We start from the raw sequence: 25,286 nt of genomic DNA on the forward strand, positions 1-25,286 counted from the left end.
CTAAGAGTGTCATGGGAAGAGTTTTTAGACCCAAAGTCACATCTGTGGGATCAACTCTAACGCCTGTATGGGTTTGGGATTTGTTCCAATGGTTCTGGTACAGGTTCTGCAAAAGTTCCAAGGCTTAATTTGATTAAAAAAATTTTGCAATTGAACTGTTAACTTACTTCTTGTCTGAAGATCTTAACTATTTTTACATTATTGATTTATCTGTCTAGATAAATGTATATTTAATGCGATATATCCTTGTCAAAAATTTCTGAGTTCTGACTGTTTTTGTACTAACAATTGTTAATTATTTATTTGTTTGTTTTATGAAGCTTATGGATATCTGTTATTTAGTGCTATTTTGTTTTTTTCGCGGACCCAACAGTCAACTTTATGAACGTATTTAATATTGCTACGAGAAGGACCCACTGCTACAAAATGTCAGTGTAAATGTCATAAACAATTCTGACTAAAACAAAATCCACGTCAGCGTCATGCAGAGTACATTGTAATAATCCGAGGTGATGCTCAAACAGTTGCACAGTGGGCAGCTGCCGGGATGAAGCCCAACATTTAATTATCATTTTTCTGTAATCCAAGAAAAGCATTGAAATCTACAGTATCAAACTAAGAAAAACACGAAATTTTAGTCTCCTAGTCGCATTAGTTATTACGATAGAGACTCCTAATGTCTTCGGTCTTGAAAAAACTCAGCATAACAACCTGTTTTAAACCACTGTAACTTAAAAAAAAAATCAATTAAATTTTTAAAATGAATATGTTTTGGAAATGTCTTAGTCTACGTAAATGGGATACAAAGATATTTTAAAAATAATTATAATTTGCCATATATACATAACACATTAATATTTTGTTTAATGTAAAATTTCAACGCTATAATGTACCTAAGAAATCATGTATTCAATGACAATTACTGATATCCCTTTTTTGTTCTACGGTGTCGACTGTGAGTTGGTGTGATCAACATGTGCTTAAGATTTTAGAAACCAACGCTTGAGCAGTCACTTTGTCATGATTTTTTTTACTGTGATCAGTTCTGCAAAATGTCATTGATATAGTCATAACCAATTCCGACTGAAACAAAATCATGTCCGCGTCACGAGCTGAGGTGATGATCATAGGTGAGACTCAAAAAGTAGGTGCGACCATCACGTGCTTGGTAACATTTTTGCAATCAACTATCAACTATTCACGTCAAGCTAACACGGATATGTTTATTATTTTCAGTGGTGATCGTCACATGTAGCTCATGACATTTTGCAGCACTGGAAGAGGCTTTTCTTGCATGTATCTTGCATATACAATATATTCGATATAGGTACAAAATATGTCAATATTTATTCGTTTTGAAGACATCCTCATATTTCTGTTGAAACTCTCATGCAATTTTTCTTTACAGATATACTTTTTAAACTTTATAATTTGTATGTTGCTTATCATAATATTAAGCAACTATACATGCAATATATTGTGATACAATAAACACGTCTTCTTTATCGATTTGACTTATGTGATCGTTTTAGATTTTCAGGCCTAAAGAAACCATAGGTCGGATTTCCAAATCATTTCACAAGTCAAAAAAGAAGCTCGCAGCCCGCTTGTGCCCTGTGGGCCTGGGACCGTTAATGTATTTTTATCTTTACTATTGAAGATGACGATTCAAATTACAACATTGATTAGTAAACAACAAAAATCATGCACCATTCCCGTGTGACTTCGCTGTTGTTGTTTGCATTACAAGTAAAATTTAATGATGTTTGGTATGACTCCCTTAATTTCTAGTGATGCTCATTATTGTATTTTAAATTGGGGCTCGTTAATCTATAACGATACATTCAATTGTTGAATAATGTCAATGTTTGGTATGTTATTGTCTTTATCTCTAATTGTTTTTATGGGCAGATTGTTTTTTCTTCTTCAATTTGTTACGAACAACCATATACGTGTTGTTAGATTGAATTGTTGTTTAAACGGTTACAAAAACACGATATTTCTGTACAAACATTACTTAGTTTATTTCTCAACCTTTAGAACTGCATGTTTGATATCTAGTGATAATACCAGATAGAATGAAGCCAAATTTTCCAGTGTATATTCTCTATGAGCGTTTAGTTTCCAATTTCGTGCTGATCTCAAAGATAATCGGGCAAATGGTTGTCTGCGGCATTGAAAGCACTTTGCTGCACATTAAAATAACGCTTGATAGTACGCTGTTGTCGTTGATGGAAGTGAAAAGTGCACATGCGGCTGTACCATACTCATTTTTATATCGTTACTGGCTACGTGTTGTAAGGCGTGCGGCGGGAAGTAAGCCCAAGCAGTCGCTATAATGTTCTACTCGTTTTTCTCCTTTATAAGAAAACGTACATTTTGCAAACGCTGTTTGTGGTTTCCAGCGAAAGAATGCAGTGCTAGCGTGTGTTGTATGTACGACGAACGCCAGAAATCCACGGGCTTTCCCCATTGGCCATTGGCCGCGCACGGTGGGCAGATAATGGAAGATTCTCAATCTTTTGGGACGACACCAACTCTTTCTCGTGTAAGCAAAAAATGAATAAAGGAATAAAGGCTATAAAGGCTAGTGCTGATGAAACGGTGCGATACGCTTACAAGAAGAAAGAAACACGCCGTCCGTTGTACCGCGAGCCTGTAGAGTCTTAGCTAAGAGTAAAAGCATATATCAGCAGGGAAAGAAAGCAGACCACAAAACGCATGGTCAGAAAAGAAGCTAACCATAGCCGTTGGAGCATTATATTTTTGGCTAGTTTATGTCTTACGTACTAAAAGAGTGTTTGATACAGTAGACAGGAAAAAGCTAAAGGAAAAGAACAGTCTTATTTGATTAGAGAATTTACTAACCTCAGATGTCATTATTATGTTGCATTTGAGAGTGTTGTATCGAGTAGTTTTTTATGAAAGAATCCAACGAATTGCACACAAAAACATAGCGAAAATGATCAACTTTTTTAACATTTTCTCTTTAAGCCACATTGTTTATTGGCGGTTGAACGTTTGATGTCGAGGTTTTTTTTCTGTATTTCTTTTCCTACAGCTTAAAGTTAAAATAACAACTTGATGTTTCATCAAAAAAACATACTTTTTTGGAGTGTTGTAACCATTCGCTGCTTGAAGAGTTTTTGATTAATGGCAAATACACCTCTGAGCAATATTAAAGGATTTAGATGCTTAGCAAGTGCGTGCGATAAATGCGAAGGAAGGATAAGCGTCTATCTGTTTACCTTGCAGATGATGTGTCAGAAAGATTGTGGTTAACTTTCAGGCTGTATTCTCTGGAGCCAAATGATAGGGAAGCTCAAACAATAGGCATCTTTGTGTTTTGGTGCCACCGTTCTGCCTTCCCCGTCCAACATCAACCTTAATTTGCTCGCATGAACCAGGTGGAGGAAGTGGTCGGACGCCGATGGCAAATGTTTTGTTAGCCCCGTTTCTTGGCACTGTGTGCGAATTCCGGCGTGCATACGATTCAACACCATGAGCTTCAATTAATTTTGAAAATGAAATATGCCAGCGGTAATGGGAAGTAATTTATATCTTTGATTGGATTATTTATGTTTAGGCGTGCGGTTACGCCAGGGCGGTAGCTGTGGCAGGATCGCTGTGCGTTCAGATTCGGGCCACCATGCGGTTGCGGGGTAGCCTGAGGTTTTGGTTCAAAGCCAGCTGCAGAGGGATACCATTTAGGATGTCTTGGTTTTGTTATCGTGGAAATTATCTCATTTTTCTTGAGTTCACCGTGGTACGCCCCTTTTTTCCGACTTCTTTCTATCTTCGGTGAAGGGCAGACGATGGCGTGAAGGGTGCGCCACCGAAGGAACGTGAAATGTTGCCAATATATATATTGCTTTCCATCTGCAACACACTTCTCACTTGGATGATCTCGTGCGTGGCAATCAGGGTCAGAAATACAGGCGCACTAGGGAATTTGTCGTCAGCAGTAGCAGTAGTCGACGAAGGCTAATGACAGGTAGCAATCGTTAGTGGAATCGTTATGCTGCAATGGGAGAGGGAAGCGCAGGACGGGCCGGAAAATCAACACTTTGCTCGCTTGCGTTTGATGAGTTTCTACATTAATAATTTACTTTATCGCCACTGAAGCTCTCGCCCGTCGTCACACGTTCGCAACCGCTAATATGTGATGCGTTTAATTGCCCGACACAGCCGTCGGCTGGGATGGTTGATTTGTGGTCACCACTTAGTAATGCTAATAAGGACGGTTTATAACACTTTTAACAGCGGAAAGCTGCGGCCGACCGTGAGGAATGTTTCCTCATTTACTACATTGTGAATTGTGTAGGATGTAATATTTCCTGGCAAACAACGTTTATGGTGTGTGTAATGTTTAATTTTTATCTGTTTGACTTTACGCGTATACGCACGATGCAGGGAACTTACGGAATTTAATGTTTTGAATTGTTTTATTTTTCGTTGTTGTTGGGATGATCAGACACCGATATCTAATATAATATTATTGTTTACAATTGTGAACATTTTTTTAATTTAAACTGAGAAATTGAAAAAAGCTCAATCAGCTAGAAACAATGCTTCATTTCATCTATAACTGTTTTTAAACAATCTATTTAAAATTTACACGCGGCTAACAATCTGAGAAATAAATAAATAGAATTAGTGAACTGAATCAATCATGCCAAAGCATTTGTTGAACTAAAAAACACAATGCTTTTAGTAAAATATCACAATGTACGCAATCATTAGATATCTTCTTATGACTTACCAGCTTATTATAAAACATCATAATTCTTGAGTGTAAACAAACTTTGAACCTTTTGAGATCTAAAATTTATTCAAAAGTAATAAAAAATAGGATCGCTTGGCCATATTTGCCAGCGGCGGCTTACAGTAACGCGGCTAAACACGGCAATCTTGTGTAAGGCGTGCTGAAGTAAGTTACGAAATTTGGAAACTGCCACAAAAATTCGATGTGAACAATACCATCCCTACACAAACACACCTCACTTGGGGTTCGTTCAGTTCACTGCCATTAAAAACAATGAATAAAATTGCTTTCAAGCCAGCCGCAAAGTTTTAGACAGTGCATTTTTCGTCAGGTTTGATGGGCATTAAAAGATGAAAAGTTTCGTTTTATCGTGCCATGATTGATAAGGTAATAATTACGTGTAGCAAAGTTACGGTAGCGAACATTAAAGCTGCCTGCAGAGAGCATCTTATTGTCTACGGTCGCTCAACAACCACCGTCGTTGCCACAAGATTCCAGCAATGAAAGTTCGCTCAAGGAACGTCCTTCGAGACGTGCTGTTTGAGGGGTAACCCGTAGGAGAGAAAGCAAACGGAAAGCTGCAATGAGACCTTCGTTAACGTGAGGTTAAGGTACGAACGTAAAAGAGCTCACAAGGACAATATCACTCAATGATGGTGCTCAAAGGTGCACAAAACTTCCCCTATCGGAACACTGATTTTCTTTCTCCATGCCGCTTGCCGATGATTAGCGTCGCTCACTGACGGCAGGGGTAACAGCCAGAAGAGTGTGCATTGAGCTTCCGAGATGTTCATACATGCACTCTTTCAATGTAACAGGCTAACCCCCTCCCACTTTTTGGCAAAACACTCAGTGCGATGAGTGTTCTACCAGTAGGCCTGCAAGGGAGAGTGCGCATGATCAACGTTCGGTAACGCGTTTACCAGTGGAAACTTCGTCCTGTTGGTAGAGACTTGCCTTTTAGTGGACCAGCAGTCCGATTGCAGAAAATAGCTAAATTGTGCGTGTTTTTCAAGCAGCTATAAGTTATCGAGAAATAAGTTTTCTATGATTCCAAGGATTTAAAACAGCTCTGTCTGGAAATACATCAACCATACCGGGAGAAAGTTTATCGTTTGGCACGATGTTGGAAATTAGCAGTCGAATGGTGTCGTTATACAGTAAAGATGGTTTAGTCTTAAGGAAAATATTTGAAAATTGTGTCGTAGAAATATTGAAAAATATATTCGCAGTACCAGTATTGTATCCAAACCAGGGGAGGAAAAAAAGCATCTTAAGGCATCTCGGTCGTTCTTCATGCGCTCCGTGAATTGGTGTATGTACACTGTTCATTTTCAACCAGTGACATGCTAGGATGAATTGAAAGGCATTCGCTGAACGATTGCCCTGCCCGGTTGGCTGTGGTTGTGTGCAAATGTTGATCGATTTACGAGTTACTTCTCAAACGCTGTGCCTGTGTCGGCTGCTGGGTGATTGCCTGTGCCAAGTAGGAGAAGGCTTACAGATCCTAGACGCATGATGAAAAGTGTAACATTGTTTCTGCATTATTCAGAGGGCTTTCCCGTTCAGTTTCATACTTTTAGGTATAATCAAATATTAAATCATTTTGTGGTTTGAATTTTCTGAATGGTTGAATAAATCATTCCATCAGTTCTGTACCGTGAACGCAGCAGCGACTCTACCAATTAGTCACATTTCGATTAGACCGTTGCCGTATTTGCTTTGGCTAGCGGCTGACATGATAGGGTAGGATAAAAGTGCCATGCATGTAGTGTGGCTTGAAATATTCACAGCCTTAAAGTACGGGCAGCCGTTCCTGTGTGGCCGGAAATTGATGCCATGCCAAGGCGAGTATCCGAGCTTCAATCGGATTTCAGTGAGGGTGTTACATAATTTATGTTTCTTAGCATTACTAGGGTGTTACATACCTAGCAACGAGACCACTGAGGGGGGCAGTGTGACTCCGTGTACCGGATACTTTGTTGGTGTGCGTTGGTTCTTCTTGCACGTGTAAGTTGCCGTGTTTTGGGCAGTTTTATTTCAGGGATGTGGTCTTGTGAGAGCACATCATCATTAGGATAGGTTTTCAGGTTTTAGCTGAAGTTTCTTTGATCTGGACAACGCATGGGCCTAGGTGGTGACAAAAAGCCCAATATACCATTAGTAAAATCACACACGAAACAGACCTTTTCCCTGTTGGGCAATGATTAAGTGTAGGCTTCAGTTTTTGTTCTTCGACATTGTGCGACAAACGTTTATATATTAAAGCTATCAGTGTGTTTTGTGTATCTCTACAAATGAAACGTACATTTTTAGGTACATTTGTCAACTAAAAATTATTCGTTTTTGATGGTGTTATTTGAGATAGTTTTCGTTAAAAAATAATATAAATATTAAAGGATGTTAAATATCTTTGGCCTTGTTACTATACATCATATTTGTTGATTTTACGAGCTCCGATTCTAATTTATCTTTCAATTTCTAGTGCATTCCACATTTCTAAAGTAAGTTTATACAGACACTCAAAACAAGCGATGCTCCACATTAGCCGTGTAATTTGTACTATTCACTTTTATTTGGTTTAATTCCAAGCTAAACTAAGCCTCAACCTCAGCTCCTCCTGTGTACTGCTACTAACCGACTAATAGCTGCGCTTCTTCCCACAAGTTCCTGCCACCGCAAAATGTTTGTGACTTTGGCCAAGATTTTACCACATGCAGCGCATCCACCTACGAATGCTGTGGTAACCAACCCGGCGACGTTAGTTTCGTGGCGGATAACGACAGCAATAACCGTTATCATTTATTCCATTATGGAAATATTTAAATAGGATTTTATCAAAACCCCTTTTCTGCAACGGTCAACGGGAAATGAACCGGGAATACCGGGCACCCGGCAACGGGGACTTGGAATGTATGTGGTTGTTGTGTGATTGTCGTCGAGTTCGAGGACGCCATTGGCAGTTTACTAATGCTACAACCGTGTGCGGCTGTAGCTTCTGGCTAAAAGCTGGTGGAAAATAAGCATCCGTGTTACTGCCGCAATGTAGCCGTACAATGGTATAAGAAAAACCACAGCCCTGTTGCAAGCGTGCACTTTAGACCTGTGCACCGTTCTGGCTTAGAACGGTATGTGCTGTCTTGCAAACACTAAAGACGTTGGAGCTTTTTTATCGCTACTGGGGCGAGTTTCGGGGCGGGTGTTTAGTAGTTTAGTTTCTTTTTTCTGTTTGTTCCTTCTTTAATATTACAGACGGACGGAAAGTTCATATCTAATCCTGTTTCAGCTGCTGCACCAGGTCCGGACGATTGTCGGGATTAGTAAATGGTCCACAACATGAGCAAGGTTGATGGTTTCTGGGGAATTGCAAAGACATAACTAAGCTAGATGTTCCAATTTTGTCACTCCCAGTGAAAGAGCATGCAAAAGAAGTTTTTATGCTGAACATTTTGTGCTAATGCTTTTTCTCGTACTCTAGTTGTTGCACCAAATAAACAGTACAACGGTGGTTATGAAAGTGAATGCCAATTTAATTAAAATCCACCACGTTTACTGTCGGTATGGTTCGCAGTTACTTTTATGCTATTACTTATTCTTAAAATGTGCATATAAGTTAAAAGCTGCGAGTGTATTCGTTTATAATTGTAAAACTGTGGAAAATAGTGGTAAATAGTTTTCGTCCGTGCTTGGCATGTGATGCAATTGTTCACCAGCAATGTGTGTAAGTACGTGATTTGAAGTCCCTTCCGCTCTGGATAAGCATACAACGATGAAGTAGCAAGGCAACGGCAACCCTGCGGCATAAGATAGTGAGCAGAAATGCTTGCACAACATTTCTCTGTACAAAAGAGTAGAGCTTTAATTTAATTTCTATCGATCGTGCAGTCTAAATTTAGCTTTAATAACGTAATGGTGCACTGTAACAGGATTCCTCATTTTCTGTGCCATATCGCTTTCAGGATGTTGAGCCTAATTGACTCTAAACTGGGCGCACTAGGCAGTAGAACGGTTTTACGAGAGTGACCGATCCAGACTGGCCATCAACTGCTGAACTGCTGAAGGCGATGCTGTACCTTCGGTATGCTCTCATTGGATGGATTCGGATCTATCCTTAGTTACTAACTAACATCACACATTTTTATTGTTTCCCCGTAATGTACGTACAGCAGTGTGCACCATTTAATGCACGCTCACGTGGTCACTGAAACGAAAGTATCGTTTTACGGTGTACGCTATGGATTCCAGTCCATTAAAAACAAATTGCCTAAAGTAAACATTTGAATTACGACCTTCCTACAAGATGGGTTTGTTTTTCATTATGTCAAGTCTTACAGGCAGGGCATGATAGGTTTACCACTGCTATCTTACATGTGGAGAAGAATATTTAGCCGCATCGTTGGGAGGGCATGAAGTGTACGTATTATACACGTACATTGGATTTGGTCTAGGCTATTGTACTATCGGTGATAAGACATTTTTTTCCATTGTGTTGTGCATTGGGAGAAAGTACTGAGGCGTAAAGTTGCAGATGATACGGTAGTGTGCCAGTATTGGGTTACGCATGATGTAAACTGATGAATGATAACCAGCAGTTATGTGTATTGCGTTAGATTTTCTGCAAATCATTGCAATGGAGCAGTTTCACAACAAGATCTTGTACATCGTCTGGATATTGTCTAGTCTCAAAGGCTTTTTTGGCACGATGTAGTAGCCCAAGAAGATGAGTCAGCGGAGCAGGAAGCTCCGCTTCAGCCAGGAGTGAGCAAATAAGTGAGCAAGGGCTGCTAGTATAATTACAGAAAGATGCATGCCGTCAAAGTAGGCGCGGTGTGGCTTTCTACTGTGACGTATAAACGTTCCCAGCCTGCCTGCTGGGACCATAAATTACTCGATGGAAGAAGCCCGACACATTTGGGTGGCAGCTGTGGAAGTTGTTGCTAGTTAGTTGCATATTGAGTAATCGTTTACTCGGTTGTTTTACTCACATTCGCGCACGTTGGTCGATCGAGTGTTTCGAGGTATCGACGCAGGGAAGGTGAGCACGGGAGAGAAGAAAAGGTATCTGCTGCTGGTGTTAGACGGTGGCTGCCAAGTCATGCCAGAAATTGCCGCGGGGAGTGGTGTCCAAACTGAACGAGATCGCACACGGCAGCAGGAAAAGCAGGCGTTTCTTGGAATGAAGCTGGTAGAAACCGTAAGCAATAGGCAGGCATCGTTGTTGCTGCCGTGTTCCATCAAATTGACTTGTCATGTTAAGACAATTTGTTCTTTTTCTCGGCTACGTGTGGTTCATTGCGCTGCTGGTGACGGTGTTCGATGTGGTGCGGTTGCTGTTGGACGTCGTGGTGCGAAGATTTGCTGCCTGATTTGCGCCGGGCTGCACATCCAGGGATTCCTGCACTATCCGGAACCGTTTCCCCACGAGATGTTGTTCTGCGGTCTGTACGCCAGCTACTTTCTGATCTCGTTCTACTCGTTCCTGTTTCTGTACAAGGGCTGCTGCGGGTTAAACTACACCGTCGAGGCGATAGTGTCGGGCGCTGCGTTCCTGCTGTTCGTGGTGTCTGCGTTTGTTTCGATGTACCACGCGGAAAAGGACATCCATCTTCAGTACCTGACGGATGAGGAGGAATGGTATCACCCGTTTTTTGTTTATTGCCGATTACAAAGCTTGGGTGCAACAATTACGGCACAGATGTTTCTGGTGCACTGTTCACTTGCGCTGGATTTGGCCGGGCTGCTTGACCGATGGTTTGGACGACTCAGTGGCCGTCGGTCGGTTGCCGAGGGCGGTTTTTCGACGGAGGATGTGCAAGCAAGTGGAAGATTGAAAATCAACCCATTCTGGATGCCCGCATGGAAAGCTATTCTCAAACGACTCCCATGCGACTGTAAGACCGAATCTAGCGGTTGAGCGATGGCCCTGAAAATTATATAGATTCAATTCGTAGTTGAATAACTGCTATTATTAATAATAAAGTTTTCAAACGAAAGTTCGAAAATATTTATTCTTGCTGTGTACAGGTAAGTGTAAATTGTGTGAAAGTTGCATTTTTAAATCAATTTTGTCGAAAGTTAGTGCAGCTTTCTTGTATAAAAAATAAAGAAAATTAATGTATATTTGTATTTTGTGTATTTATATGTATGTTTATCTTTATTTATATAAAAAATAATTGCTTTTTGCTGTATTTTTTTTGTGTTTCAATGTATAAAATATAGTATTTGAAAGAAAATGGACACATTTTAGTCAGGCTATTTATCCACTCTCCTAAATGAATCAATGTTCTCGTAAAATACTTACATTTTGCAAGTGTTTCGTCATGTAATCTTAAAAACAAAAACCACATACACACTCATACTGCTTGGTAGTCTGATACATGCATGTACTAGTAATGTGTTAAGTTTTGCATAATGCTTTCAACAGGTACAGACAGTTTCTCCTGGCAAAGTACACTGCTAATCTTCCAGCACTCTGCTCACTCAAACTAGTAAACGACGTAAACATGCTGATAACGTTACACGCTAATTTGAAAAGATTATTAACAGGTAGTTGTTGTACTTCCGTTGTGTGCTGCCGACCTGAAACGATGTGCTAAATATGGTCGGTCCTGCCACGTGTATAGAGCTACTATCCACGTTTTAATTTAATCTCGTCAACAGCAATCTTCTTCATTGCCAGTTTTGATGAAGAGATTAGGGAGAAACTTTTTCGCTTTACATGATAATGGGCGCATGGATTTGTGGCACAGTGCTTATTTATACGTACAGAATTGCACGAACAAAGATTTGGCAGAAACGTATTTTATGAAACCGGCACGCACATTATGCCGCGTTAAAAACAATGAGAAAAGTTTCAAAATCTGTACTTTTGAAGTGGAACAGCAACTAGAAACTACATAGGAACTGGGGCAAATCTTGTTTACAGCACGTTTTAAACATGATTATGCAGATAATAGATAATATCACAGTCTTATAATGTTTTATAGGTATTGGCCTGATACGCTGCAATGATTTGTTTTGAATATTAATCAGGTTCTCACTGTTGCAATAAGTTGTGTGTGATGCGAAAATAATAAATGCTGTTTTATTAAAATAAATTAAAGATAGTGTCTTTACGAACATGATGTACAATCATTTTAATTCAACAAAATGTTTATTTACATCGTTTCCCGATCCAGTTTCAGTTTATAGTTTCAGTGTAAGTAAACACCACTAACCAGTGCTTAGAATAAAAGCACCCGGTTGAACATATTTGCTATCATAGTGTTTGATCACAGTTTTGAAAAAAACATGAATAATTTAAATGAATTGCTATTTTCCACAATGAAGTTTTTTTTCTTCCTTTTATCTTAACTTTTTCTTCCACTGACCATTATACACCGTGAAAATGTGGGGAATCACATGGAAATGCATTTAATATATTTATTCAATATATTCTGTAGTCTAAACAGTTGGATGGAATTTAGTAACCTTTGTTATGAAGTACGATAAGCCATATTCTGATAAATATTTCATGTAATATAGCAAAAAAAAAAACCCCTAAAATGTCACGTTCAATTTAACTGAAACTGAAATCAAGGCTTTACATGACTCGAATCATACATGAATCATAGCATCTAGCATTAAATTAATGACATCTGAACATAAACTACTTTTTATTCTTATTTGGCACAACAACCATTGTCGATCAAAGCCTGCCTGTGTCATGAATGGGCTTGGCTTTCAGTGATTTATTGATTATTAATACCAGGATAGCTAGTCCTACATATGGAGGAACGGTCAATTCGAGGCTTGAGTGTACTAAGCCTTACAGTTTTAACATGTATTTTGAAGATGCTTAGCAGTCTTTAAAGTTGTTAAAACTTTAAAACGTTCTGAATTCGATTATAATACTATCTGTTAAAACTATAATAGGAGCCACATAGTTTTAACATGTATTTTAAAGATGCTTAACAGTCTTTAAAGTTGTTAAACCTTTAAAACGTTCTGAAGGCGATTATTAGACTGTCTTATAAAAGTTATAAGATGCCTGGCTTTAACCATCCAGCAAACGTATTCTCGAGCATGTTTTAAGACTCGTTATTTGAGACTGGGACATAAAGATCAACTGATCTTATTAAATGCTTATTAAGTCTTGAATGAAGGGAACTTGGAACAAACTATACAGGCTGTATCTGAGATACGATATTAACGCAAATCGTGAAGAAGTGGTTTTCAGGCATTATATATTTATTTTTCTTTTCCTTTTGCTTGCAGTGGGTGGTTATTATTCCAATTCTATACAGTTTTTGTTTTTTTAATCATGTTGCTATTAACTGATATTGTATCATATCAATAAAATTTGTGCAAATAACTTGCAAATTTGTGTAAATTGTGTAAATTGTGTAAACGATTGTGTAAATTTACATATACCAGGATCTGCGTACTTCGACACTATCTGTACGTGGAGAGTCTTAAAACTTGTTAGTCTGCATAAGTGCTTACTAAAGCTATGTGCTGTTTAAAACTATCTTAGCCATACATACAGCACTACAAATCGGCTGAATTTGTGATCAAGAATGTCCTCTTGATCTTAAGCCAATGGAATCCATTTTAATGTATAAGATTGTTGATTTGTGTATCCAAAATGTGTCAGCCATGTAGATGTGTAGATAAACCAATTCATAGTTTACAAAACAAATAGAAAAATTGCTATTTCCCAAACGTGTTTCCCGGCGTGTTTATTATGCCACAGCCTTGAAAAATTTTTTTGTGCAAAATGAGGGCATTTTAATGAAAACTATATTTTTAAAATAATTTAGTTTTAAGCTAAAAAGATGCTTATTATTGAGGCGCTTTGATATTTTTTAAATTAATATAATGTATTTCAACAGTGAAATTTTCTTGGCATGGTTTTCTGCTCATATGCTAGCGATTTCCAAATAAAAAAAAATTAAAACAACATAATAACTCTCAATTAATTCTCAACCATTACTATGACTTCATAATCATTACTTCATTGCCGGCTCAAGAACATATAGATAGCAATAAGCTGTAATTTTTGATAATTTATTTACGCCTCACATCTTAATGATCTAGAAATGGTTTTAACAAGTAGTCTTAACAGAGTTCTGTAGATGGGCCCTATCAATCTTAAGAGAATTTTATTATAGTTTTATTAGGTCATACATGATATTCAAATGAAAAAGGGAGGCTTAATGGAATAACCAAAACAACAACGTAAAAACTAAGATAAGATTTAAAATGTTACTTGGGTTGTTTTCTTTAGTCGTACGAGATGACGAATGTACCACGAGACCGCTCAATATACATAAACAACTGTGATTTACTAAATCTGAACTTTATGAGCTCTGGGCTGGGAATCTCAAAAATCGCGATTGAATTAGCAAAACCATGCGAAAACAATTTGAACGAATTAAAAATCAAATTGCGCTTTTGAAAATAGCATCGGTGCGGTGAAACAACTTCTTTTGACAGCTAAACTGCATCTTGAGGTTCTGAAATTGTTTTGCTGACATTCGATTCTGGCTTGTAAAACTCTGTAAGTACCGAGCTGGTGACAGTGTTGTATTTCAAATGGTAGATTTTTTTAACTTGATTCAGTGGCTAAATTTGCTACAAAGAAAATAAACATATGCGGTGGTTGTACTTCATGTTTTATTTTTGGAGAGCGGGTATATTCTCCTTCTCCTTCTTCTTCTAATTATTATTATTGTAGTGACGTCGTCTATGTGACTATATCGGTATAGACTGGCTACGATGTTATCGTTAAGTCTTAAGTAAACTTAACATCTGTACCACAAGACTTGCACAATATCCGCCTCAGTTTGTTCAAACTAATGTCTGAATTTCTCTTTGCTATCTCTATAATTTCTCTTATTTAGACTACGACTGTGTTAAGTCATATGATAGGTTATTCTGTACAGTTATGCACGTATATTAAAACACTAACGTTTGATATCGCCCTCCTTCTCAGCACTTTTTAAGTATTTTTGGATTTTTAATTGTCTATGCCAGGCATTAACGCAGAACACTTCTTTTGTAGTTATTGTATACACATATACGAGTATCTTCACCAAGCTTTTGCGCTTATTCAGCATTGATTAAAACAACCGTGGGTAACAAACGATTTACACATCAACAATTCAAAAAAGCTAGTTTCTTTAAAACATAAAAAAAAACCATCAGCAACAATTACTTGATGGTGGTTAGGCTACAATAGCATCAAGAATAATTTAATCGCCACGCACAGTTAACCATTAGTTTCCATTTCACTGAAACGTGCGAACATTATTTGCTTAGCTGTTGAGGCAAGTCTGCTTCCCGGGGTCGTCCCAGTTGGCAAGAAACGATGCATGGACGATCGAAGCGCTCAATGGACCACCCATAAGAACGAAATTTTCACTCGCTTTTCGAGGATTTGTACTTCTTAGAATGTTTTAATTAGAATCCTTTCTTGTGCCGTATCTTTAACACCCCCACTCCCTCCCCCCTCGCGCACTTTAACCACCGACGGAAGCAACGATGTGAGAGATTGAGGCAAAAAACGGTGAGTAAAACACTTATGAGGATAGTAATGAGACAAGCAGTAGTGTTTCGTGGGAAAAGGTCTCCGTTCCTTTTATCGAGCTGTTTAAGAAATGCAGGCTTGTCGTGGTCGGGAAAGAATGTATCCACCGTCTTTATCCATCGAGTTTTTGGGCTTTGTGTGGTCTTTTCTTATTTCGTTGGACCAATACAAAGCCAGGGGTTGAGTGTGGCTGCCGGTTGTGGATAGAACCGCTTGTAGCACTGGTACCGTCGTAGCCGGTGTGACTTTATTTTACTTTCAATTATTCTCACGATAAAGTTTCTTCGTATGACTCGGCGAGCCAACGTGCTACGTGGTGGTGTGGATGGTGAATCAGAGAACCCAAATGAAAGGGGGTGCCTCGAGTGGGGAAGAAGAGTATGAAGCAGGCACGAATCTTAACGAAGCTTGAACGCATTTGGAAGCTAGAGCCTGGGCACTGGAAAAACGCAGACAAAGGGAACGCAATGGAGCCGAAAGCATCAAAGAACTATCTTCACGCTTGAAGATAAAACTGTAAGCTCCCCGATCAGCCGGCGCACGAGCTGAGCGTGGAAAAGCTGAAGTAGCGGGCAAGTAGCAAAGCGGCAAAGCGGATTACTAGAACAAGCGCACCTAAAACCCATGCCAAAAGGGATAATGTTACGAGGTGAAGCTACATGAAATAATTAAGAATGTTCGCCTTTTCTGGACATCTTTTGAGAGAGTGAGTGGCGAGGCAGGAGGGCAAGTGCAGTAGAGGTGGAGTCGTTGAGTAGATTTCTTGATTAACGGTAAGCATAGTTTTTGTCATCGAGGCGAATGGGGAACTTGAATGCTCATAACATGAATGGCATAGATTGTGAGATGTTAATGAATTTCTACCAAGACCCTGAGATTAAATTTTATGAAGCTGCTATGCAGTGAGCTACAGTTTACGCAGGCAGGCAGGACAGGTCGTTTGATAAATTCTGTTGCGATATGTAATGGTCCTACGTTTGGCTAATTTGTTATATTTCGTTGATTGCTGCAATTGAGGCGGCTTAGGAAATTATCTACTTCTAGGAGCAGGTTGAGCTGCAAGAAACTTTCTCCTTAGCAAGTTTAATCAGAACTTTTAATAAGGTTGGTATTTCGCAAAGGGCAGAGCATCGCTTGGCAGGTTTGAAGCACTTAGTAAAGTATGTTAAACATCGGTTATTTAATTGAATGCTTGTTTGGGCGCATGTACAGCCATGAACTGCGTCATTAGAAGACCTCTGTAACTTTCATAATTCCTGCTAAATTCCAAGAACAAATCGCTTGTCTTTGTACCGGATCCAAAACATGTTTGCTGTCCGATTTTGGATGTTTTTCGGTAGTGGCTACTATCCCCAAACGGGGTTGGTGTTTTTATTTTTAATTTTATACGACATGATTTACGCTTCGCCCGTAGGGATGCCGAGCGTCTTGAGCGGGGTGCTGTTTTTGCGGATGAGCAGTTTCAACGCTCGAGAAGGTTAGTTCGTAACGAGCCGGTGGTCGATGGTGTAAATTTGTGCCAGCAACTTCCGGCCAAGAAGCGGTAAACGGTTGTTTTGCCAGGAAGCGTGGACCTGCTTTCTCGAAGTGAACCGTGCTTAAAGAAATGGTAGAGATCGAGGGAAATGCAGCACGAGACAGAAGTGAGATAGGGTGAGAGCAAGGAGAGAGAGAGTTAAGAAAAACTTGTGGGCGAAATATTCCCGAGCTTATGCAGTTGAGTGAAATTGCAAGTGCATTCGGGAGCGCGGAGCAGAGCGCGATTTGGTTTCCTAGGCAGTAACTTTCGATAGATTCCGTTCGCTCGTACATTCTGTCCCGCGTTTGCCCGCGTGTTCGTCCGTCGCTTCCCGATCGGCACGTCGGTCGCTCCTACCGCAACCGGAAGTGAATTGAATTTCTCCAGCTGGTCGGGATCGGCCAAGCGGGACCGTTCGGTACGAATGAACCTAAGCGCAGCATTACATTTACGGGGCACTTTTATCGGTAGTTTATGATGCTACATATTTTAAGCGAAAGCGAAAATAATACCGAACAGGATTACGGTGGCTGAGCGCTTAGTGAACAAACTTTCCACCCAATGAACGGGAATGTGTTTTTCTTTTTTAGCTTTTTTATATCGCACCACGCTAAACCATGCTCTTTCCGGAATGCATCGGTTACTGTTCCAGCGCTAGCTCGGCTCAAGCTGCGCGCTCGTTATTGGATACATTCCCGTTATTTTCTGCGCTTTTATTCTCATTTTGTAAATTAAGGAAGCCTAAGATCGGGATGTTGGTTTCAATAAATTGTCCCGACATTACATTGCCTCTTCCAGCTGATTAGACTATTTCGATATGTAGGAATACATTTGTTTTCGAAAGGTTTATTGAAAATGGGGATACGTGTTGTGTGCTTTTTACCAGTGGAGAGCGGGTAATTATTCGATAATGAGCTGTTTAATTACTTAATTACGTTTGTGTGAACAGATATCATCAAGTAGCATAGATTAGGGTTGTTTTTGTTTCTTTTAAATCTATCTCATGTAATTGAAACTATACCAGGCACTTGCATTTTAAGCTGGAAAGTATGCTCGGTCGATTTTAGTATTTTGCTGTTGGAATATGAGAATTATCTTACAGGACATTAATATTTTAATTTCGAATTGCATATTTTGTTTAGAAACGGATTGATCATATTGATTACATTGTCCTTCAAACTGAAGTTCCATTGAAAACAAAACCTTGTCATTTCAAGAAGTGTCTAACATCGTACATGCTACATTGTCAACAGTTACAGAACTTTCTTTCACTGTGCTGCCTCCCAGAGGATCCATTTATAGTTTCAAGATTGCAAGAGGCAGGCCATCCTCTCTTGCCGGAAACAGAAAACCTCTGGGAAAGTTGGCTGATGAATGCTTCGGCTGCAAATGAATATAAATAAACATGAAACATTCTTCAAGCTAGTTTTTATCCTGCCTTTCCCTGCCGGCCGTGCTTGCTTGCTTGTTGACACAGTGCTGGTAGTCGCCCGACTCGAGCGTTCTCGGCAAATGTCCAAACGTTTTGTCGTGCCGCTTCTGGGCTTAGCAAATATGTATGTGGAAATTTGATAATTTATGATCATTTAGTTTTCTTTTGTTCCTCCCATTTGGCCGGAACTTCTCGAACATCTCTCGAAGCGAGTGCCGAAGGGCAATCCATTCTTGTTGAACGTTCCCCTCTGTTGAGTGGTGCACAAGTCAAGCCAGCAGTTACCACCCCAACGTAGAAAGAGACTGAGCACAATGTCATTCTATAGATTTGGCTGCAAAATAGGTCGAAAGTTTTCCTGTATCTATGTTGCCTGTGTGTGAAGAGTCATGCGTTGTGACAGAGAATGGTGTGGCATAAGGGTAGCTTTAATAAGCAAATGAAGAATGTTAGCCATGTGACAATAAAATAACAAAATGCCTAGACTAAGGGAACGTACAACTCTATTCTATGAAGAACAATGTTCAATACGCACCTGTTGTCTCTTTTGAGCGAATGGGAAATTGTTCAATGGTAATTGGAATTTTGTTTGAAGTCACAATGCATGAAATAGGATCATGAAATCTTAAAAGATTGACAATCCATTGGTAAACCAAAATGAGAGTTAAATGAGAGTTAAATGAGGATTAATTTAAAACGTTTTTCAGACATTTGAGAAAGCAAACGCAATCAAAAAGTTGTGTTACATAAAACCATAAAGCTTTACACGGTATTTGAACTTATGTCCCAAAACAATAATTTGTTTTAGCAGCTAAATGTAACTACTACAAAGCATGAGGTAAATTCTCTCCACGAAACACGTAATTCAATTATTTATATATGAACAATTTGGTATCAACGAAACACACTGATCCTGCAACACACCAGATGACAGAAAGGTGGGCTGAAATATTTCAAAAATCTTCCCTTGAATATGCGTGTATTCGAACGTAACCGTCTCATCCCGTATCTTATTACTGGGTGTAAAACTGTGAACAGCGAAAAAAAAAAAAATTAATTATCCTTTCTACGATGGTTCACCCAAGCATCCCGGTTCACTTCCTTCATCGCGTTATATCGCGGTAGACGGCGGCTGGCCGGTAATATGGAAAAAGTTTTCCACCCCTTTTTTTTGGCTATCCCATTGCAAAGACCAACGAAACAAATTCTTGTGAATTTTACGCTCAACTTCCAGAAGCGTGACGGCCGTAATGGGGAATACCTTTGCTTTTGCCTGCGACGGCATATCGCCAGGCACGGTAAGTTTAAAGTTTTATTAAAACGATACCTCTTTAATGAAGATGTTCGCCCATGTGGTGTGGAAAGGTTCCGGTCAGAAAGTAACGCAAAAGAACGGTCCCGAATCTTAATGGGCAAGCATGACGCTCCGCATGAAGGCGCCGTTGAAGGGGACAACATTTGGCGGAGAGCGGATTGCGAATAAAGGAGAGAAGGAGAAAGCGATAGTAAAAGGAAAAAACGGGCCTTTGAGGTCCGAACGATGAAGAGACGAAAGCGTCAGAATGAATTTCAAAAAGTCAGAAAAGAGAAAAAAATAAAAATGTAATGACTGGATAGAAATTCTAGCACACGATGAAATGCGCTTCGGGTGAGGTGAGAAGGAGAGAAGGACGCGTTAAGGACAGGGCATATGCAAAAATGGCTGAAGAAAAAAATCGGCAAAGTTTGGCTAATGTAATATGGAAGATCTTAATGGACTTAATTTGCATAGGGTGACGCCTGTTTGGTGTAAAATCCAGTTTCGGCAGTGAATTTGCGGCGGTATGGTGTTGCAAGTAGCGACTTGCTCGGGAACGCAAATAGACATCGTGCGGAACGACAAAGAAGAGGATAGCAGCGACGATACCGACTACGACAGCGAGGACTACGTCACATCTTCGTTCGGAGCGGGGAATCTCTGACGTTTTCAGGAAGTTCCTTTTCACCTTGACTGCTTTTAATAACGGTTTTAATGAAAGTTTAGATGTTTTGCAATAAACATTTATTTTAATGGTTTCTAGACGGTGTACAGGTGCGACCGGGTTCCATTCAGGAAGTCGTGGTCCAGTTTAGAGGCAGAACCCCACTGCCCAGTGGGTTTTGGAGGATGCCTAATCAAAATGACCCCTGAAACGGGTCGTTTAATGGGTTTGTGTCGATTACTTGAGCTATGCTGGTTTGGTTCTGCCCTTCGCCGTTTGCTTTCGGATGGGTTTTAGTACATTGGATTCATTGGTATTGGTAATGCTGATGACGAAAATTATGGTAGAAGTTATAAAAAAATCCCGTTTCACTGCACAGCAATTTGAGGCTACATTGAAGTAAGTGATTGGAAAATGATTGTATCCAGACATTGTAATGTGCGCGTGTAATGAAAAGTTATTACACATTTCACATCTCAATTGCATTACTCGCACTCCTCATTTAGTTTAGCGAGATGAACGTGTGATGAGTAACGTAATTTAGCCAAAGCGGGACTTTGACTGTTTCGAAAACGAGCCATTAAAACCAATAATTAAACATTCGAATTTCGCATTGATCGTTCGGTAAACATTAAGCGGATACAGTTTGTTCATTAACAGAAGCCTACCAAATCCTGATAAACACAATCAGCTCCTCCGTTAGTGTGGCAGTTTTCGTGCGATGAATGCCTACGCCCCTTTCTCTCCCAAATTTACCTTTAACTCCACGGAAAGCGCGGTGCTAGCAGAAATGCATACAATGTTGTAATCCAGTCACCAATACACACGGGCACCCATTAGCAGATCGAAAAAAGTCGAACAAATTAAATTAATTGCGAGATTAAATGCGATCCTGCAATCGCAACAACAAAAAAAGAAGCGGGAAACATGAAGGGAACGCGATTTCCGAACGGTAAACGGGAGCAAACAAATCCGAGCAGAATTTTGATTGGCTTCATAAATACTGAAATAATGTGTGCGTGGTGCTGATGGCAAATTATTTACCGCGTTTGATGATGACCACCATGGCAGATGGAATAAAAAACTAGCAGCAAAAATTCATAACAATAAAATAAAAGGGACATGCTTAATTTAGTTACATCTTTCCCTGGCCACCAGCAACCCTGAATATGGCTGTTGTTGGTCGATAGCGCAAATCATTGTGTTGGTTTGACTTTTTCAAATTGAAACGATTTACCTTCATATTTGCGTAATGTTAGGCTTGGGTGCATTGCGACAGTGAATTGGAAAAGCAAATTGAATTAATGCTGAACGGATTGTTTTTTTTCTACATTAATCACTGGAAAAATCAATTCCGAGCATAACAATAATCCTCCCAAACATCCCTACCCATCGTCCGGCTTGAACAACTAAACCGGCATCGCATTACGGAAGAGTGGAATGCAATTGGAAAATGCACTGGATAGGTTGTCAACGCGATGAGGTCTCATTGAGGCGGCACCCAGACAGCCGGTGCGGATGCACCACCATACGCAGTGACGTACGCAGCTTGCAAGCTTTTCAGCTGTCAGCGGAATGTGTCCAATTCATCAGTGGCATTTACTTTTCGAGTTAACGCATACCCAACCCATCGAAACGGACCATCGATGGCCATTGTCGGGTGGTGGGTACGTTCGGTATCGCGACGGCGAGTGGTTTAGAGTGCTTAAGTGTGTGCTGATGATGGCGCTAAAAGCTTCTCTGCACGTCGATCGTACTGCGGATCCCGAGCACTTGTGCACCCGAAGAGTGCACCGTACATGTCCCAAATGATGGTCCTTCAGGGGTCCTTCCCTGCCCGACTGACGGTACCGTGGAGATGGTGATGATGGAGATGATGGTTCTTCAAACTGGTGCTCTGACAGCGCCATATAAGCAGAAAATGCATATCTATCACAGACTTCCGGGCGGGCCGGAAACACTACCCTCTGCGCTGATTTTAGTCGACTCATTGAATGCCACGGAAACGTTTAAATGGAAGAAAAGTTAACAGATCGTCGGACGGGAAGAGTGCAGGAAGAGAAGAAATTATTTCGTGATTACAAAATTTTCCCTCACGTTAGCAAACCTCGGCACTCGTAGTGCTCAAGTGATGATATACCGAAGAGAGTATGGGAGGCTGTCATTAGCTCACGATAGTAATTAAATTTCATAGTACATACGTTTTTACATGAGTGCGTTCAACATGCGATGGATTGCTTATTGCGAGTGTGTGTGTGAGAGAGAGACAGAGAGAGAGAGAGAGAAGAGAGAGAGAGAGATAGAGAGAGAGAGAGAGAGAGAGAGAGAGAGAGAGAGAGAGAGAGAGAGAGAGAGAGAAGAACTCTTTGACTACTGCTAGGTTTGATCTAGGTACAATCTAATTTAAGAAACACTATCACCTGAAACACGAGCCGAAATATGAAGAAAAACATAACGGAAAATAAATTTTTAGACTGTTTTTCAAAGATTTAGCGAACTATGATTATAATATTGCAAAGTATTCCTAGGTTATAACAAATCAGTCGTTATTGAAAGTTTCGTGGTGTTTTCGCATATTCATTTATTAAGGAAGAGGTTGGAGGGGAGGGAGATTGTTTCTGCTGAAGCTCAATCATTTTAACAAGAAAGGTTGAAAACAATTTAAAATACATTTTAAATGTATCAAAAGTATTATGATTCATTCATATCAATTCAAGCAGAACACAGATGTGTTACTGCATTGTTGTTTGTATACAATTGATTCCGGATTTCAATATGATGGGACGCAACTGTCAACAGCCTATGGAGTTATTCTTATACAAACCGTTTGATAAACATTTACACCAAAAAAGCGGAAATTCCAGGTACTGCTTTCACATTTTTCGTATCCAGCTACCAAACAAAACAAACGTATGGTATTCGATGAAAATGCTCTTCAACAAATCTGTCAAACTTTTTGAAGCACCTACATAAGTGCTAACGTTTGTGTCAAAACAATTTGACCATCCCTGTTGCTTTGGTAGTACCGATCTATTCCGCAAGAGGACGGTATAAATAGATGATGATCAAGCTCGAAGGCCTCTCATTCGGATATCGGAAAACTAAGATAAAAGCGGCAATAAATTTGAACATCACGCAAAGTGAATTTAAATTTTTCCTCATATTCAGTAAATTTATCCGAAAATCTGACAGTTTCCATAAAAATGATTTTTTTTCGAAAAGTTATAGAAACAAAACTAAGTTAGTCTTTCTTTGTTCGCGCACGCTTCTAAACGAAGCTGCTTCACGTTCATACGATTATACGTGTGTATTTGATCGGTTCTCGGATACGAAAAATTCTAGAGTAGTATATCTAGAACAGTGGTCTCCAACCTGTGGTCCGCTGACCACTTGTGATCCGTGGCGTTAATAGATGTGGTCCTTGATCGTGCAATTTTTTCCCCAGAATCAAGATTAAATTTTCAAAAGGCATATCTAGAATAAGATTTACACATATTTTTTATCAAAAACGTTGAACTAAGTCTACAAAATGCATGCCCTCAATCGATTTGGGCCACGGCAAATGTATTTTCAAAGCCAAGTGGTCCGCTTTCCTGAAAAGGTTGGAGATCGCTGATCTAAAGTACTCCATCTATGTTAAAAATATATATAATTTATCTCAAACCATGAGTCGTATTACGATACTACGAATCAATTGTTCTTAGTACTTCATTGTTGAACTCTTTTTTTGAACTCACGTATTTGTGTCATATTTTCCGTTCAGTGTTCATATAATCCAAACGGTAGTAGGTGTCACGGTAAGTAGTTACTTTTTTGACTGCTCTGATGGCGTTGCGTGAACAGGCGTCAAACTAAAATGACTAAGTGATATGAATGTGTCCAGCTTGCATTGTTAGTCATAGCAGCAGGAGAGCAATAACGTAAAATTATCTTGTTTGCTTCTTCGTATTGGTGTTTGTAGTATTGACCTTATGATACGTTCAAACATTATTGATTTGTTGTTCTTATTTGTGCTGGTTTTTTTCATGCTTAGTATAACCCCGATATCCATCAGTCCATGTTACGAGAGATCTATCCGGATGAAAATAAATCCCATCCGATCTTCAAGGAAGCGTTGTCTATAAAATAAACAATTTAACCAAACTGGTTAGCAATATTATTTAAGATTCGGATTCTGATTATATTATATTGATTTTAAATAAACTAAATGAAATCCCACCATTGCTGTCCCGCCAAATGGTATCAAAGGAATGGCACAAGCATATGTCAATATGTACCAATATTGTCATTATTCAGTTTAATGCAACAGAGATAAAAAGCGCAGTATAGGCGGGACAAAAGATGGTCAGAGATTTGGTTGCAAAATCTTTGAGGCAGACAAACTCGATAATACAATTTGGAATAGTAATTCTATTTTCCCATCGCATAATGAAAAGCTACGTTGACGTTTCATTAAAAGTCAATGCATCGACCGGATGCACAATTCGTGCCAAAGCGGTCTAAACTCTAGGCAGCTGGGAAAGGAAGGGACACCCAAATTCGATACCGAGTACCGAACATTCATAATTCAGTGCAGCTGTTGCAGGGCATTTATTTATCATCAAATCATGCTTTCGTTTGTTCTCTCGGATGCTTCGAACACCGGATGCAACTGTGGGATGGCTGGGTAAAACTTGTATGCTCCACCTGCTCGACTGTTCGAGCGCATCCTTCTTGATTGAATTTGGGCCGTGTTGTAGCTTCAAACTTGGCTGAAGCGTGTTTAGAGTGGGGATCTTGAGTAAGTTAAATGCAGTAATGCGTTCAGGCGAAAGAGTCCTTTTATTGAAGTGCTCAATACTTCCAACCCACTGGGGGAACGACATGACGGCGGGGCGTAATACTCACTGGGTAGAGCAGTACAAGGCCGAAGTACGTTCGACCACAGTTTGTGGCACCGTTGTCAGACGGGTTTCCGATTAAAAGTTTCATTTTGGACACAAGTGCCTGTGGACGCCGGAAATGGTGAGCACGTTTTGCCGCTACGTGGCATACACAGT

General features: G+C 39.7%; 1 protein-coding gene across 2 annotated transcripts; it reads left to right on the forward strand.

Moving 5' to 3' along the window:
- The first annotated feature begins 5,708 nt into the window (after positions 1 to 5,708).
- LOC120896147 lies at positions 5,709 to 10,814 on the forward strand. 2 transcript variants are annotated; one of them, XM_040300061.1, is made up of 3 exons: positions 5,709 to 7,269; positions 7,358 to 9,959; positions 10,119 to 10,813. In XM_040300061.1, the coding sequence occupies exons 2-3, from the start codon at positions 9,861 to 9,863 to the stop codon at positions 10,677 to 10,679; spliced, it is 660 nt and encodes a 219-aa protein (XP_040155995.1). In that variant the 5' UTR covers positions 5,709 to 7,269; positions 7,358 to 9,860; the 3' UTR covers positions 10,680 to 10,813. The 2 variants fall into 2 exon arrangements, with proteins under 2 accessions (XP_040155995.1, XP_040155996.1); XM_040300062.1 differs by having other exon boundaries at positions 5,807 to 5,925; positions 9,765 to 9,959; positions 10,119 to 10,814.
- The last annotated feature ends 14,472 nt before the right edge of the window (positions 10,815 to 25,286 follow it).

The sequence above is a fragment of the Anopheles arabiensis genome, chromosome 2 (genome assembly GCF_016920715.1).
Source record: "Anopheles arabiensis isolate DONGOLA chromosome 2, AaraD3, whole genome shotgun sequence".
NCBI lineage: Eukaryota > Metazoa > Arthropoda > Insecta > Diptera > Culicidae > Anopheles > Anopheles arabiensis.